General features: G+C 42.4%; 1 protein-coding gene across 1 annotated transcript in view; it reads right to left on the bottom strand.

Moving 5' to 3' along the window:
- Positions 1-14,190, bottom strand: part of ighd (immunoglobulin heavy constant delta) — a 74,683-nt gene extending 60,493 nt beyond the window's left edge. Inside the window, exons 1-3 of the mRNA XM_048244984.1 lie at positions 14,163-14,190; positions 13,775-14,072; positions 4,070-4,083 (exon numbers count right to left, since the gene is read on the bottom strand). Coding sequence (XP_048100941.1) covers positions 4,070-4,083; positions 13,775-14,072; positions 14,163-14,175 — 325 coding nt within the window. The 5' untranslated portion in view covers positions 14,176-14,190. The remainder of the gene's footprint in view (positions 1-4,069; positions 4,084-13,774; positions 14,073-14,162) is intronic.
- Between the last annotated feature and the right edge of the window lie 2,688 nt (positions 14,191-16,878).

Genomic DNA, 16,878 nt, shown 5'->3' with positions numbered 1-16,878 from the left:
AGAGCCACTGCTGTATTAAGTTTGTCCTCCTGCTTTTACCGTAGCTCCTTTCCCCTTTGTCACGCCTTCCAGTTAGCTTCTAAGTGGCTAGGTTCCCTTAGCGGCAACACCACTTCCTATAAAATAACAGGCTCACCGGTAGGCCAACTAAGATCCCTGGTTTCTGTAAACTCTGCCGATTCGGCTATCCTTGGTTCTCTGGGTGTTCGTCTGTGAAAGGTGTCCTACTGTCGCTAGACGCTTCTGAGTAGTTGGTGGGTAGCCCTACTACTGAAGGTCTCGGGTGAAGGACGTTTCAACGAAGCCCTGCACCAGAGAATGTCTAATAAGGGGAGAACCTTCACTCTCGGAACTCTTCCGGTGTGGTACTGCATCTTAGGGCTGCTTGCGGGCGAGTCCAGAATGAATGGAGGTCTATGGAGCTGTACCCCTCAAAATCCACTTTTCTCGAGATATAATTTTTTTTTAAGTAATTTGAATATTGTATTCGAAAAGGGAGACAAAGACAATACACTTGGTTGAGTATTATATTTTTTAAAGTCACTTAATTGTTCTAAAAAGCCTTTCAAACGTGTCAATGACGTCCTTCATTAGCATGATCATAGCATAGCATAGCATCAATGCTAGCCTGTTATGGGCAACAACGACACAACCTGTAAGAAAACTAAAGGACATGACTCCCGGATTATTTCACTTTTGATTGATAATCCATATCCATTTTGCGAAAAATAAAATAAAATCTGAGGGTTTCAGTTGTTAAATAGGTGAAAACAATAAATGTAGCCATGTAGCTCCATAGGACCCCATGTATTTTGGACTCGCCCGCGATCGCCATCTAGGTGAACTCTGGTGAACTGCAGCCAAATTCGGTTTGTATGGGATTAATAGAGAGTGGGGAGGCTCTCCGTAGACGGGCTCTGCCTGCACGGTTTACTAAGGAACCTAGCCAACAGAGTGTTCTCACGCCGGCTTGTGGTGACGAGTGCCAGGGGTCCCCTTGCCATGTTGTGTTTGCTTTTAGGATGCACTGAGAACCAGTTGCCACTGCTGTTTTGCCTACTGTAAAATTAATGTACAGTAGCTTTTGCCGTTTTGTTTGTTTTCTTTTCTGTTTAGTTGGTTTCATTTGGTATTATTTGACTTGGCCGTTACCTTTTAGCCTCCTGTTGCCTCTCTCCTTCACGGCATTAGGGCATGTGTGGTTGTTACGTCAAACTGGATTTTAGGATACAGTTTGAGATTAATGGGAGAAAGTTGCCAAAAAAAAAAACAGTGGTGGCGATTTCACTTTCTGACGGGTTAGCAGAGGAATCAGCTGAAGTCAATCAAGCCTCTTTCCATCGCCTTCAGGGGCGACGCATCTCCAAGACAGGTGGCTAATTAAGTGCAAAGCGGGAGTGAGTAATGGAGGCACGACAGTAAACGCTAGAGCAGACGCTAACAAATGCTGAAGAGTTACCTGCGTATGTTCACAAAGTTCTGTGCAATCTGGGACGTTTAAAAGCTGGAGAGACTGACGGTAAGGGATTTATACCACTTTTTAACAACGTTGGTGCTCGAACCAAATGCATGCCTTAACTGGCTTGGAACACGAACGTCCGTGGAGGTGCGGTTCCACCTGCTGCCCGAAATGTTATTGCATATGCCTAGCGATTTAAGCAACGTTGCTAAAACTGTATTGTATTGTACTGTATTGTATAGTGTGCGCAAATGGGCCTGTGAAATTTTAAGCTACAGTTGTGGGATGTTTGTTGGGTTCTACGTAATTTAATATGGGCTACATGTGTGTTTTTACTCGTAATGTGTATTTTTCTACTTAGATATATTTTTTCTACTCAGATATTTTTCTACTCGTAGATATATTTTTCTATTAAATTTAGTTTTATATTTGAACATTCTTCGCCTGTCTAAATGTCTGGTTACCCATGCTACTTACTGTCGTGTTTAAACTGCCATTTGAATCTATTTTCTCTATTGAGTGATTTCCGTATGTTACACGTGGGAAATATGAAGTAGTATTCATTACATTTAGACATCAAATGCTGCTGAAAGAGATGTAATTTTCTGCATGTCTAGTGGGATATTGCACTTATTTAAATGTCTACTGTTGGGTGTATAGCCTCATCTTACATGCTGTTAAAGGTTTTTCACCTGGTGAAAAATGACTGTTCATAACTGCTGAATGTGAAGTAACTGCATATGCCTGCCTCTAAATTCAAAGAAAATAAAAGAAACAAAAAGAGGAAACAAAGCACAGTTTATTTCTCAAGTCATTGAGTGGAATCCATAGATGTCCTTCCATTTTTCAAGTTGAGGATTTTGCACAGAAAACCCTAACACTAGGCACAACTTGACAGTGGTACTGGCTGCCCCAGTAGTTTGCTACAAGTAAAATCCTTCCTATTCAGCTTTGCTCTACTGTTTTTCTAGTCACTGAGTGCTAACCATCCCCTCCCCTTTCTCTCTTCTCCAGAGTAATAGTGAAGCTGCTCACGGGGCAGGTCGCCGGATCTGAGTCCTCCTCTTCGCGCACTGCTCATAGTATTTTGTAGTGGTAACGTGCACCTCACCATTTGCTGTGATCACATTGTTGCAGTAGTTGTGCCTATGCGTGTGTGTGTGCATGTGTGTCTGTGTGAATAGGCACCAGAGTCAAGAGCACAAGTGTTCTTCTCGTCTCGTGGTCTCGTCCCAGGACAGGTAACCGCTCCCCATCAGCTGACTAGCTATCTCTCCCCTGCTACTGTCCCAAAGAGTAATATCCCTGGTGGCAGCCATTACCACTTCCCCTTGCCGTTCACCCCAGTGGGTGCGCGCTCTAGTGCTTAACCTCATAAATGGCCTTTTAAGTGAATTCCATTTTAATAAATCTTTTTTTGTTATTTTTGTACTGGAATCACGTCTCTGTCTTTACTTATCTTATCTGTGTGTCTCATCAAGTATCCTTGGGTTTACAACATATCTTGGTGTGAAAGGCCCCAAGTGGCGTAGTCGTGCACTTATGTAGAGCCAAGACCCTATATGTACAGTCGGTCACACATGCGTCACTGATTCGACCCAAAGCGGCAACCGAGTTATGATAAAATGTCCAGATTGTGCGTTTTCATGAGTTTTCGATCGTCATATATTTCATTTCCATTAATCACGGAGTTCCCAAAATCACATATAAGGTGTGTTAGAGTGTCTAGTTTCGTAATTAAAAAAAAAAAAGGTAATATTACGTTTTTGGCACTCAACGCATAACTCAATGAGTTAACTATGTGTGTGTGTGCGGAGAGTAGGCTAAACGAGCATTCTGTGCGGCGGCTGGTCCAACAGTCACAGTGGGCATGTAGCCCCACAAGGATAGCATGGAACCATTGTTTTTCGTTTTGATCTGTAGTCCCCCCCGCTGGACTGGACAGGGTAGGGCAGACACAGTTTTCTGTGAATATCTCGAGAACTGTAGGGTTTAGGAGGACCACCATTTTTTGTATGTTGATCTTAATGTGCATAAACAGATACACACGGTAATCATACGTATGACACATACACACACACAGTAGACATATAGTATGTACGCATGCATGCACATGCGCATGCATGCACTATTTAGAGCATGTTACATGCATCACGTAATGAGTTATCATATGTCAGTTGCATATGCAGACATGCTGAATTATGTACAGTAGCACATACATTTTGAGTTTAACGTTAACAACCCTTTCCCCAGTTTATGAAGTTGTGCGTCTATGAGCAAAGTAGACATATGGTTCTACTTTGCTCATAGACGCACAACTTCATAAACTGTATGATATGTTGGCTTAGACTACGGTAGGCTAATGCAGCTACTGCTAGAGACTAGATAGATAGATACTGGGGATAGTCATCCCCAGACGTGTAACGTGAAGTCGTGCATGGATGTGATGTCTCCGTCCTGCAGGCGGTAGCCAGAGCACTCTCAACTCCGCTGCCATGTGTGAATAAACAAACGTCCCCCCCATGTCCCCGGTATAACGTTATTGTCGGGTCCTTAGGAGGTATTTGAAATGACCAAATGCAAATGTCATTCGAGGGTCCTGACGGTGACGTCCCCAGAAAGTCCTGCACGCAATAACCAAACGATAACTTGCTCCAGACGTCAATAAGGTCACCGGAACGTCCGCTAGAGAACATGACGTTCGGGACCAATCGGGGACGTCGTGAATGTCGGCATAAGTTCCGGGGGACGTCCCGTGTTTGTCGGGTAGTTCTTTTCTTGTTGCTTTGTATTAGAGCTGTTTGTAAAGCCCACTTGTTCCTGCTGAATGTCGAGATGCATGTAACAAACATGTATAGCCTACTAGATGAAGGCACTTGTTTTGCTATTTGTCTGTGTTTAGCTAACAACTTTTCGGTCGCATTGGGTGTGTTAATGGTTACAGGCACACGGAGTAGCCACTACTGCTTGTCTGGAGGCATATGGTGAACTGAGGTCAGTGTAACCAGAGCCCATCTACGGAGAGCCTGGCCACTCCGTATTAAGTCCCATTGTAACAAATTTTGGTTGCAGTTCCACCAGAGTTCCACTGGGGGCGATCGCCATGAGTGCAGAATGAATGGCAGTCAATGGAGCTAGACGGCTAAATTTGTCTCTTTCACCTGATTGTCGTTGACAAATCTCAGATTTGATTGTAGTTTGTATAACTTCAACATGGGTTATAGGTCAAAAGTTGAATGAACGAGTACTTATGTCCTTTTGATTTCTTACAGGTTGGGTCGTTGTTGCCCATAACACGATAGCATTGTGCTAATGAATTTCTTTGCCTCCCCTTTCGAATACAATATTTAAATTACTTGAAAAAAAATTATAACCCGAGAAAAGTGGATTTTGAGGGGTACAGCTCCATAGACCTCCATGCATTCTGCACTCGTGGACGAGCGCCCTCATGTGGAACCACAGAAGGAACTGCAACCAGTTCAGAAACCGGAAGTTTTCCGAGAGTGGCAGTTCTCCCCTTATCACCAGAGCCCGTCTACGGAGAGCCTTGGCCCTTCCTATTAAGCCTCATTGTCACATTGGTTGCAGTTCCATTAGAATTCCACAGGGGGGTGATCGCGGGCGAGTGCAGGTTGAATAGGGGTCTATGGAGCTAGACGGCTAAATGTATCTCTTTCACCTGCTTGTCGCGGAAGAATCGTAGTTTATGCAAGTTCAATATAGATTTTAGATCTGAAGTTGAATGAACGAGTACTTATGTCCTTTTCATTTCTTACAGGTTGGGTTGTTGTTGCCCATATCACGCTAGCATTGTGCTAATGAATGACGTCATTGACATATTTGAAAGGCTTTTAAGACTTACGTGACTTCAAAAAATATAACAATCAACAGTGTGTATTTTCTTTGCCTCTCCTAGCGAATGCAACATTCAAATTACTACTCAAAAAATTATATCCAGAGAAAAGTGGATATTGAGGGGTAAAGCTCCATAGACCTCCATGCATTCTGCACTTGCCTGCGAGCGTCCTCGAGTAGAATCTGAGGAGGAACTGCAACCAGTCCAGAAACCGGAAGTAACCAGACAGTGCCAATTCTCTTCCTATTAGATTCTCTGTTAGACATTCTCTGTAGTAACGTTAGGCTAAATATCCCGTGACTCACACTTGAGCATTGCAAGCAGCCATGTTATATTAATATGGTTCTTTGGTGAAGTTGCTTGGAATTTTGTTAACCAACGTGTTGTCTATTCTTAGTTGTTTGTCATTCAGATTTGTTTCAGTAGCCAGTGTGCCTGTATTCTGTTATTTGCGTGGGTCCCCGCTTGTAACTTCTAACACGTTACATCCTTGCCATTTCGTTTGTTTTAGCAGGCAACTAGCTCTCCCTCATTACAGATGGCTAAAGGTTAGCCTACACATGAAATTGGTGACCTACTAGGCTACAAACTACTGCCATTTGTGAAGGGCAATTATATTAAGGTGACCAGATTTCTGAGACAAAATCCGGGGACATTTTCAGTTGAGAAGCGTAAAACATGTAATGTTTTAATCTTTGCAAACTTAAAATGGGGACACTGTCCCAGGGGCATCACTAGACTAGAGCTGCACTAGTCCACAGGCACCCCTAGGGGGGTTCAGGGGCATGCTCCCCCGTAAGAAAATTTGGTATATTTTAACGTTTAAATGCATCAATCTGGTGCACTTTGAAAAGAAATTCAGAGGTTAGACTTCATTATAATATTTGTGCTATAGCCTAAACTTCCACTTCAGAATTTTAACCATGCACACACAGGTGGAATAGTTATAATATTGCAATAAATTATGATATTGCCCATCCACAAATCATACTTTCTTCACAGTTTCACAGTTCAAAAATGGTCCAAAATAGTATTGGCTACATTTCAGCACTCCATGAAATTATATCCTAGTGACCGTGTTGTTCAGATAGTTAATCTAGCTAGTTATCTTGGTCTTGTAATGCATATCATCTTTTTTCAGGACAGTCTGTGCTCTACCCATCTGAGAATGTATGATGTGATAATATTTGTCTTATGTAGCCTAATAGGGCCTATGTGTTGTCAGCCTTATCAAGAAAAAATAACTCACGTCTCATGAAATCGTAATAGGCCTACATTATAATTTTGGCCCAAAGTTGGAGTTGTAGAAATGTGTTGCAATTTCAAAACTGGACTACTCAGGAACCGCTTGTTGTAGGCCTGCCGATGCTAGAGTTGTTGCATAAGTTCATTGTTAATTTTCTCGCGAACCATTTATCACAGCAACTTGACGCTAATATCATTGGAAAGCTTAGATTCCGGTCGTTCACGTGATATCTGCGTATGATATGTATGCTATCTGTGTGACGAGTACTCCGCAGTTTTAAGCAGCTTTTTGAGCAGCTGGCACATTCGTGATGAATAGTTGAATAAGTCCCCAGCACAAGTGGTTTCTACCGCGCTGCTATTTCACCAATTGAAATAGCCTACCAGAAATATGGGCATTCTAGAATATCTTGGAGGTCTGAGCTGAGCACTTGCTTTGACTGGCTAGAGCCTGTGCGTGAAGGGTGCGCAACTGTACGTTTGATCACTGTTTTCTTTCTTTCTTTTATTCCAATTTCGGGTCTGTCAGTCACAGTGAAAACCGGGGACTTTTCCGGGGACAGTTCCAGCCTGGGACAGGTCACCGAAATCGGGGACTGTCCCCGGAAACCGGGTCCGTCTGGTCACCCTAAATTATACAGCTAAAATTACCTAGCCTACTGTTTTTGATTTTAGTAGGCTACTGACTAGCCTACTCCTGCTATAGTCAGTGTGTGTGTCACCGTGGGCTATGCAGTGGGTTCTAGCTTAGCTTGTAGGCTATTTCCTGCTACATGATTTCAATAATAACTTTAAAGTCTCAATTGCTGTGACTGAGTTTCTAGCTCAATAAAGTTAACAAGTAGACCTACATAACAAACAGCTAACCAACCCAGCTGCGTTCTACAGCTAACGCAGCCACATGTTGCTGACCGCTACCACGTTGCCTGTTTAAAGAGTCTTATCTCGGTGTTTGATTCGTGATAAGAAGTTTTAAGTTTAATATGCATGAGTATTGAACGCTATTGTGCTGCGGTGTTCATGATGCTGTGTTGAGAGTGCCAGCATATTAAAGCCTTCCCGTAGCTTTGCTCTGTTACACTCCTAGCTGACCATGTAAGCACCTACACCAGCGTGTAGCTCTGCTGTTCCTTGGAATCCTCTCTAATAATGTGCTGCTCACCACTTCTCTTGCTACAGCTACAGTATTTTAATTACTTCCTGGTTTCCATAGCACCTCATATTGCTAAATTGGCGCTATTGCTGTCCCTGGATTACTCAAACTCAATTATCACAACTCTATGTAATTATATGCTCTTATATGCTCTATCCTGGGGTGTTAGGCCTGTATCATCAAAGCATGTTGTAAGCAACAGCCTACAACTACTAGACTACTATCGTCTCCATTGTACTTTGGCTAAATGTAATTCACTCATTTTGAATTGCTTGATAGGTGTTGGCTAAAATTAAACCTACATTCTCAAACAATTTCAAATCAAGGCCAACACTTTCCCGATTTTCTCCTGAAACTTCTCCTCAGTCAGAGTGTTGAGCAGATACTCAATCCTTTTCTCTTTCCCTCCTGCTATAGCCAATCAACAGAGCACCTGCGCTGCAGTGCGGAGCTCCGTTCCTCCGGCGTCCGGGTTGTCCGCGCAACATGCTCTGTCAACCCAGCAAGTTATTGGTGCCCGCGTGCAGCCCTCTACCTTGCCTTCCACTACTGCGGTCTCTTTTCTCTTTGCAGACCCAGGCTGCTGTGCAACCTCCTCCCCCTCCCCTGTAGCGACCGCGTCGCTACCTTTCCCCTTTCCCCATCATCTCCCACCGGCGCGAACCGCGTTCGTGCCCGTGTCTCTTCCCCAGCCAGGGACCGCGTCCCTGGTTCTCACTCACCCCTCTTTCCCTGGATTGATGCCACCTCCCATGGGGTCACCCAGTGTTTCCCATACATTGACTTATTTGTAGCGGTCTACCACAATATCAACATTGCTCACCACACAATGATTTTCCAGGTTGTACTAAATTGTGCTTAAATCTGGTTAGCATCATGACCACGCTGTGCTAATTTGTAAAAAACTGTTCCATTCAAGTTAATTCTGCAAACCAACCACCACAATTGGAATTCAATTCTGTGGGAAACTCTGGTCACCGCATCCTTCTAAGAATGTTTTCCAGATCACACCCAGGTCAATCCATGGACGCTATTGAAACTTTAGTTTCTCTTTCTGCTCTTCATGTTTTGCTCTTTACAAACCCTTTTGCTTCATTTTTAAGGTGCCTTAGTTGCCCTCATCTTTGGGCTGTATACACGGATCCTGCTGACTCCTGCCTGCAGAGTGACTCCTGCACGATCCCCCCAGAGCAATTTGGCTGAGCCATAGACTCTGCCAAGCATGGGTTTCTTAACATCCATTAATCAGTTTTGGCTTCAAATGGCTCTTCAGGCTCTTTACTTGTACTAATCTACATGTCAATGCCTAACCTACTCCAGCTTAGCCGCTTGCTCTCATTCTCTAAATTTCTTCTCATGCTCTTGAATGCAAACTGCCTCTATTAAAGTGTTTGCTACAGGTTCATATTTATTCTCTAGATCGGCTACTATAATGCTAGGTAGCTCAGTGTTCTCTACAAACTTAATACAGCAAAATAGAAACCTGTAACCTGTAATTTATCACCTTTCAGTAACTATCCTTATATTCAGACCATGTGTACATGCTATGTAATGTCTAAGTTCCCCTTATAGCATATATTTGACATTTTTTTGCACATGTAACCCTCATTGGTTTAAGGGCAACTCGGATATCTACCAACGCATATTGGTATTGGCACAGACCGTTTAGGTTTCATTCAGGCAAATAAGGGTCTACCCCATACCTGTCAACATTTAGCTTTCCAAAAACAGGAGATTTTTTTTTCGGGGGGGGGGAGGTCAGTGTTTATACCGGATCTGTGTTTGCATATGTAATATGTTTCATACACGTGTTTCAACACTGCATTTCGGTCGTTGCTTTTACCTTACCATTACCTTACGCATGCCAGTTATATATCCTCCAGCTGCCTGCCTGCAGCCTACTTCCAAAACTCCAAAGCTGCTTGCTGTCTTGTTCCGAGGACACAAGTTCAGTGTATCAACAACACTCAATAACAGTTTATGTGATGTGTTAATCAATTAAATTTCCAACAATTTCACAACAGCTAGCTCTGGAGTAGGCCATTCAATTAGCCCGCTTGCTTACGACGAGACTCAGGCTGCGCAGTCGGCACCCGCTTCCTTATTTGGGTTTTGGGTTGCCAGGTTTTAGCCTAAGACAAAACGGTTAATTGAAACTAAGTGATCGTGTATGTGTAGGGTGTATTTCATACACAATCTGGCAACCTGGGAGATGTCAGACTAATAGAAAAAATGAATGGATCAATGATTTTAAAATGAAGTTTGATGGCCATGCAAATTACGGGAGTTTTCCGGGAGAAATAACAAAACGGGAGGGTGCCGGTAGATGACCTTGAAATACAGGAGAACCCGGGAAAAACGGGAGTGTTGACAGGTATGGTCTACCCAAGCAATTGCTCAAATACTCCAGGGGCCTTAGATACCTTTCATGTCACCTTATCTATAGCCTACATGGTCCTAGCCAGGGTCTTTTCAACCGGGTTGCATTTTTTGGGGTGATCACATGGATCCTGCTTGATTCCTGCCAGCGCAGTACACTCCTGCAAGATCCATGTAAAGCACTCCATGACCCTGGCTAGGGATCTTGCCAAACAGCAGAATTGTAGATCGTAATTTGTAATGTTAAAATCACTCACAAATCTTCGAATCACATGCCATGAGCATCAGCAACTACATCAGTCTTCTATTCCCACTGCAATGATCCCGAGCTCTGCTATTGCAAGCTGTACTCCCCTGCACCGACCCCGAGCTCTGCAACTGCAAGCCGTACTCCCCTGCACCGACCCCGAGCTCTGCAACTGCAAGCCGTACTCCCCTGCACTGACCCCGAGCTCTGCAACTGCAAGCCGTACTCCCCTGCACTGACCCCGAGTTCTGCAACTGCAACCTCATTACCCTGCATGTCATGTTAAGTACATGTTATGTGTGCAAGTGCAATGCATGTTAAGTTAGCCCTCAAGCTTCCCATTATTTTAGGATTGGTACAGCCACCACCGCGGCTGGTGGTCTGACCAACCTGCTAAAGCACTCCTTCACCCTAGTTAGGGATCTTGCCAAACAAGTTTGCTGTTTTGAATGTGAACTCATAGATTGGCATTTGCATCATCATTACATCTCCTTCTGCCATAGACGACAGGCGCCCCGCCCCTGGCTGTCTTAATTCAAGTCGTTCCTCTATCGCATCCCCGTTAGATCCCCCCCTTTGCTACAGACGATGGACGCTCCGTCACTTGCTTCTGTTTCAAAGGCAGCTAACTAACGCAAGTCGGAATCCCAGCAGACCGTTACTCAACTCATTCTTTTAGGATTGGTGCAGCCACCACTGTGGCAAATAACGGTCTGTCCGATCAAGCCCTCAAAACTCTCTGCCTGTGGTCCTCCGACACCTATCACTCATATCAGATCAAATCTCTGATCTGAGGAAAGAGCACCTTGCGCACTCCCATTGAATTTGCTCAGCGTGGTTCTGGCCATAGAGTCCTTCATCTTCAAACGCAATTTTTGGGGTGTATGGCAGAATCCTGCCCGACTCCTGCCTGCGCAGTCGACTCCGGCACGATTCCGCAAAGCCCTTCAGGACCATGGCCAGAGACCTCGCCAAACATGTTTTTCTATTATGCTTTTATGTATTATGCTTTTATGTCTTTATGCAAATTCAGGAATGTGAACTAGTGAAATGACTTTAGCCTACATAGCCTAGCCTATTTGTTACTGTTCATCGTGGCATTTGCTGAGAAACAAATAGTTCGCAACAACACACGCTGCTGAACTTGAATCAAACATTCTTTAGAACACAGCTGATCAACCGTCTGCTTTCACGTTTGAATGAAGTTCCAGTCTTTGCGTAGTGATATGAAAGACGTATCAGAAGCACAAAACCCGTTGCCATTGACAGCGGTAATTATATGTTGCAGCGGTAATTACATTAATTGATTTTACCGTAGAACGTTGGGAAATCGAGCGTTGGAGCGTTCTACTAGCATTGTGAAGAGCCGTATAATAAGTAAGAGATAATGGCCGAGGAAGTCAGTGACTGACCATAAACATCTTGAAGGAAAAAAGAATAACAACATTTATAATATGTGTTATAAACCCTTTGACATTATCAGATTTAAGCAGACAAAATATTCTCTCACATGTAAAGAAAGTCAGAGTGATGCTATATCCTAAAAGCATCATTACTTAAGATATACTCTCCACAATAATATGACTGAAGATATCAAGGAGATGAATTAGTATAGTAATTCAGAAGTACACATCTAAGCAACTTATAAGCCATAGGTTTTACCATAGGGAGTGACCTTGCTTGATGATGCAAATGGTCATTTGCCTCTTTAAACTTTTATAAGGGCAGAAGCATTTGCACTGTTTGTCATGAAGTGTAACATGAATGGACTATATGTATACACTCACAATAATGTTGTTTATTTACACCTGTATCCCCTGAAAATGTAGCTGTCAGAACTCAAAACATATTGTTATGTATATAACCTTATTTATATTATCTTTTCTTTCTTGTAAAACTCATGAATGTATACTGCTCTTGGGGTATTCCTTACATTGCATCATTACCCTTATTGCAATAAAAACTTAATAAGGCAGTGTCAATGAAATATTTGTTCTCTTTTAACTTTCGGATGCGACCAGATGACCAGATTCAGGAGTAGTTGAGGCACAAAAGGGTTAACGGCTCGTGTTTTCCTTCAGAGAATCGAGGCTATAGGTAACCTTGTGAGCTGAACAAGTGTCACCGAGGAGTCAGGCTTCCTCAACAGTGCATTGCAGTAAACTTGGAGGAGTGTTGTGGTCTAAAGAGGTGATCTACCATCACTCAACGAGTCCAGTGGGGCAAAGTAGGCAGCTTAAGAGCTTTAAAAAAACAAAGGTATAAATTACCCTGAAAGAAGCCTGTGGAAAGGACACACACACACACACATGGATGTATATGAGAGAGGAAGTGGAATCTTACATCATGCGTCTAAACTCTATGTATATAGATTTTGCTGGATATTTTCTAAATGACTCCACATGTACATTGTTTTGGTACAGCTGCTTTGCCACAGCAAGTCACTGCCTGTCGAGCGCAGTAGTAAACAGCAGTGTCCTCTGCTCTCAGACTCTTGGCCTCTAAGTACTGTGTCCTGGTGGAGACGTCCTCAGTCAGGGTGAACTGGCCTTTCAGAGACTGCATAAGTAGCATCGTTGTTTCCAGCATCCATTAGTCCAATCCACTCCAGGGATCCTCCTGCTTTCTGTCTGATCCAGTGGATGAGGTAGCTTGTCATTGTGAATCCAGATATTTTGCAGTAGATCTTAACCATCTCTCCTGGTCTCTTCACCTGAGCAGGAGACTGATCCAGTCTCTCTTCACATGCAATTCCTGAGAGATGGCAACAAACATTCAAATTATTACTTCACACAGAATATTTAAGAAAAAAAATAATAGATTGTACATAAAACAACACAATCAACAATACAACTACTACTATACTAACACTGATGCTAACACCTGTAGTAGGCCTACTGTAGAAACAAAATAGGCAGAAGAGACAATGTAGCTGAACAAATACCTTGCAACATATACTGAAAATGCCTGCAAATAAAACAGTTATTACCCTGCATGCACACCAACACAAGAAGAAGATGGAAACGAGTAATTTCTGCCATCGTGGTGTGTAATTGCTGGAGAGTGCTGGTGAGTCTCTCAACACCTGGTGTTCATAATGAGATTTAGAACATGTGTGGTTAGATATTATGGGCATGACACTGTAACTTTGCATAGACCGCCCTCTTGAGGACACTTTAGTCTGAAAGTGCATCTGAGGATGCTTTTCATGTTTTAGGACATTGGTGATTATACCTCTGTAATTTGTAATATTTATCATGAATAAATAATTGTACTCTGAATAAATAATCATTATGTAAAGAAATATAATGGTTTGTCTCATGCTGACAGTATTTGCATGTAGGAAATATTCTGGTAAAATCTTGGTAACATCTCCACTTGTTATAACAGGTGTCTGTTTTTGTACAGTAAAACTACTTCTTTTGTCACTGTGACTCTCGGGCACAGTAATACACAGCTGTGTCTTCAGGCTTCAGATTGTTCATCTGCAGATAGAGATGCTTCCTGCCGTCGTCTCTGGAAACGGTGAATCTTCCTTGAACAGAACTTGAATAATATGGAGTACCAGTAGTATCAGTTGCCACCCATTCCAGCCCTTTCCCAGGAGCCTGTCTGACCCAAGCCATGTAGTAGTTACTGAATGTGAACCCAGAGACTGTGCAGGTCAGTTTGTGAGACCTTCCAGGACTGATGACCACTGGCTCAGATTCAGCCAGTGTCTGACTTCTACATCCTGTGAATTGAAAAAAAAACATGAAAAGTGGCAATGCCATAATCACACAGTAAGATAAACATAACACAATAGATTACAAACACAACATACTTTCAATGGCCATCAGGGCAGAAACAAAACACCATAATGTAAGGCCCATGACATAGACACTCTTTCGTAATTCTCTCAGTCACGTCACACTCAGGGTTGAAAGGAAAGAGCTGAGCATGTTATTATAAATGGTTACGGTGTGATGGAGCTTTGCATAGCCCACCCTCACGTGGGCTTATGGATGGGCAATACCCTTATGGATCCGTTTTGGTCACATGTCCTTTTTGTTCTACCTATTCCACTTAAACTGCATAAGACTGCCACTTGTAAGAAACTAGACAGAATGGAACCCTCTTCTGTCCGTCTGAGACAAATGGAATAGAGAATTTTATTTTGTGTAAAAACCCCATCAAAACATCTCACAGCATGGAAGTGGAATACACGGAGGACAGAAAGTTCATCTTGAATGACAAAGAATGTTTATGTGATGGTACTAGACAGAAAATTTAAATATGACTTCTTTAAGCTTTTCTGTTTACACATCCTGGCATCCCTCTTTTTGCCTGTTCTCAAGACTGCAAACATGGGGCACACAGAGCTCTATCAAAGGACCTTAATGTGTCTTCACTTTGTAGTATTTCCCAAACTTTTTTCTGGGGAACCACTTTTTAAGATGTGTGTGTGATCATACTAGCCATAAACAGTAGTAGACCTTTTTATGACAGACCTAACCTGAGCCCTTTGTACTGTGCCACAGTCCACAACACACTTTGAGGAAAATACACTTCACCAGCAATTCAATTCAGGGCATTTCATCAATGTCATCCTTATTGTCCTGGGCCTCCTGGCCATCAGGACGGGTGTACTGTCACCACTCACCTTCAGCACCAGGGGGCGCCAACATGCCCTGGCACTCCTCAACACTCACCCCATTTCTCTAGCCTAGACTATTCATCTCACCTGTAATTGCCTTTCAATCGCCCCTATTCAATCTAAATGTTGTTTTGTTTTGTCCTCTTCTATTTGTTCCTTTTGACATGAAGTTTGTTTTTCTTGGGTTTCCTGCGGCTTTTGCATGTATAAAACATCACAAGACTGAGAAGATGTTTGTTTTCATAGCCCACCTTTATGAAGACTTTTCAGATCAAAACCTGCTTTGGCTATTGGGTTCTGTTTCCTGCACAGCTGCTCAACCTGTAGCCTACACCTGTAAAATTACTTTGGTTATGAAGAACAGCATTGTTTTGTGTTTAACATATTCACTGGGATAAAAAAAAACTCATGGTAGCTCACAATAAACTAAAAAAGGGGAAACACAACATATTTACTATAATCTATATATTTCTGTGAAGTGCATTTGTGCCCTCAATGTTTTAGTCCTCAGGTGAGGTTTAGATGGAAATAGCACAGAGCTGAGTCAGTGGATAATGCAGCTACTCTGTTCACTTATTTAAGTGTTTGATAGAGTAGCATTTGTTGTGCATGACCACATCATGTTTTTGTTCAACATTGTAGTTTCCTCTGTCACTGTGACTGTCTAGCACAGTAGTACACAGCTGTGTCTTCAGGTCTCAGGCTGCTCATGTGAAAAAACACTCGACTCTTGCTATTGTCTCTGGTCGTTGTAAATCTTCCCTGCACAGCTTGTGAGTAATATATGCTGCCACCACCATAGTTAATATAAGTCAACCACTCCAGCCCTTTTCCAGGAGGTTGCCTGATCCAAACTACATGAGCATTGCTAAACCCAGAGTATGTGCAGGTCAGTTTGTGAGAGTCTCCAGGTTTAAGAGCCACTGACTCAGATTCAGACAGTGTCTGGCCTTTTCCACCTGTAAGTAAAATGTATTAAAATTAGAAGCTAATAAAATAATAAGCACAGCGGCCTTATAACTTGCAGCCATACCTTCAATATCTATAACACATACCATCTGGGTAGACCAAAAATACAACAGCGCACCAAAGGATCATCCTCAGCATTGTAACAATGAACCCCTCAAAAATAGATGCGACGTACAATTTAATTTGATGGCTAGAGTTTATAAGATGGTAAAGTTAGTTGGGTTTGCATAGACTGCCCACATAACACCAATGAAGAATATGTGAGAGAGTGCCCCTCCCCTCTCTTCATACTTTCCTGGAAACAGTTTTTCACAATTTTGAAACCTTCCAACCTTTTCTCAAAACTGTAAACACAAACCCCAAATGTCAAACTATACATTCACAAAACCTCTAACAACCTCTGACAAACTGAAAAATCGCCACAAAACAGTTGTGCTCTGTCTTCAGATAATTCACAAAGCAGTCAAAATGAAAACAGTACTGCAGTCAGTATATCCTACACACTACTTCAAGAAATGGAAAACATAGTGTTCAGGGTAGAGCATAGAAATGTTCATTGTTTACAATACAGTAAATGCATTTTGCATCTAAAAAACAAAACAAAAAAATTCACATTTCATATTTTCAACTTGGATTCAACATTTACTTTACAGTAAAATTTAAATCCTATAAAAATAAAGTATTGAGAATGGGGTTTATGTTTACAGTTTTGAGAAAAAGAGAGTTTCAAAAACTGTGTTTTAGCAATTTTGGAAAACTATACTGGAAAAGACAGACATTTCAGTAGGCCTAGGCTACTGTAAATGAGAAGTGATTACAGTGTACAGCCTACAATGCACTCTAATGCCTCACTGATAGTTTCTGTCCATTGTTGATATGAATCTGCACTGTTCAGCTAGAGCTACCTGTTTGCACTCTGAACTATATTGGTTGT

This window comes from Alosa alosa, chromosome 6, assembly GCF_017589495.1.
Source record: "Alosa alosa isolate M-15738 ecotype Scorff River chromosome 6, AALO_Geno_1.1, whole genome shotgun sequence".
Lineage (NCBI taxonomy): Eukaryota > Metazoa > Chordata > Actinopteri > Clupeiformes > Clupeidae > Alosa > Alosa alosa.
This window is presented reverse-complemented; position numbering and strand designations above follow the sequence as displayed.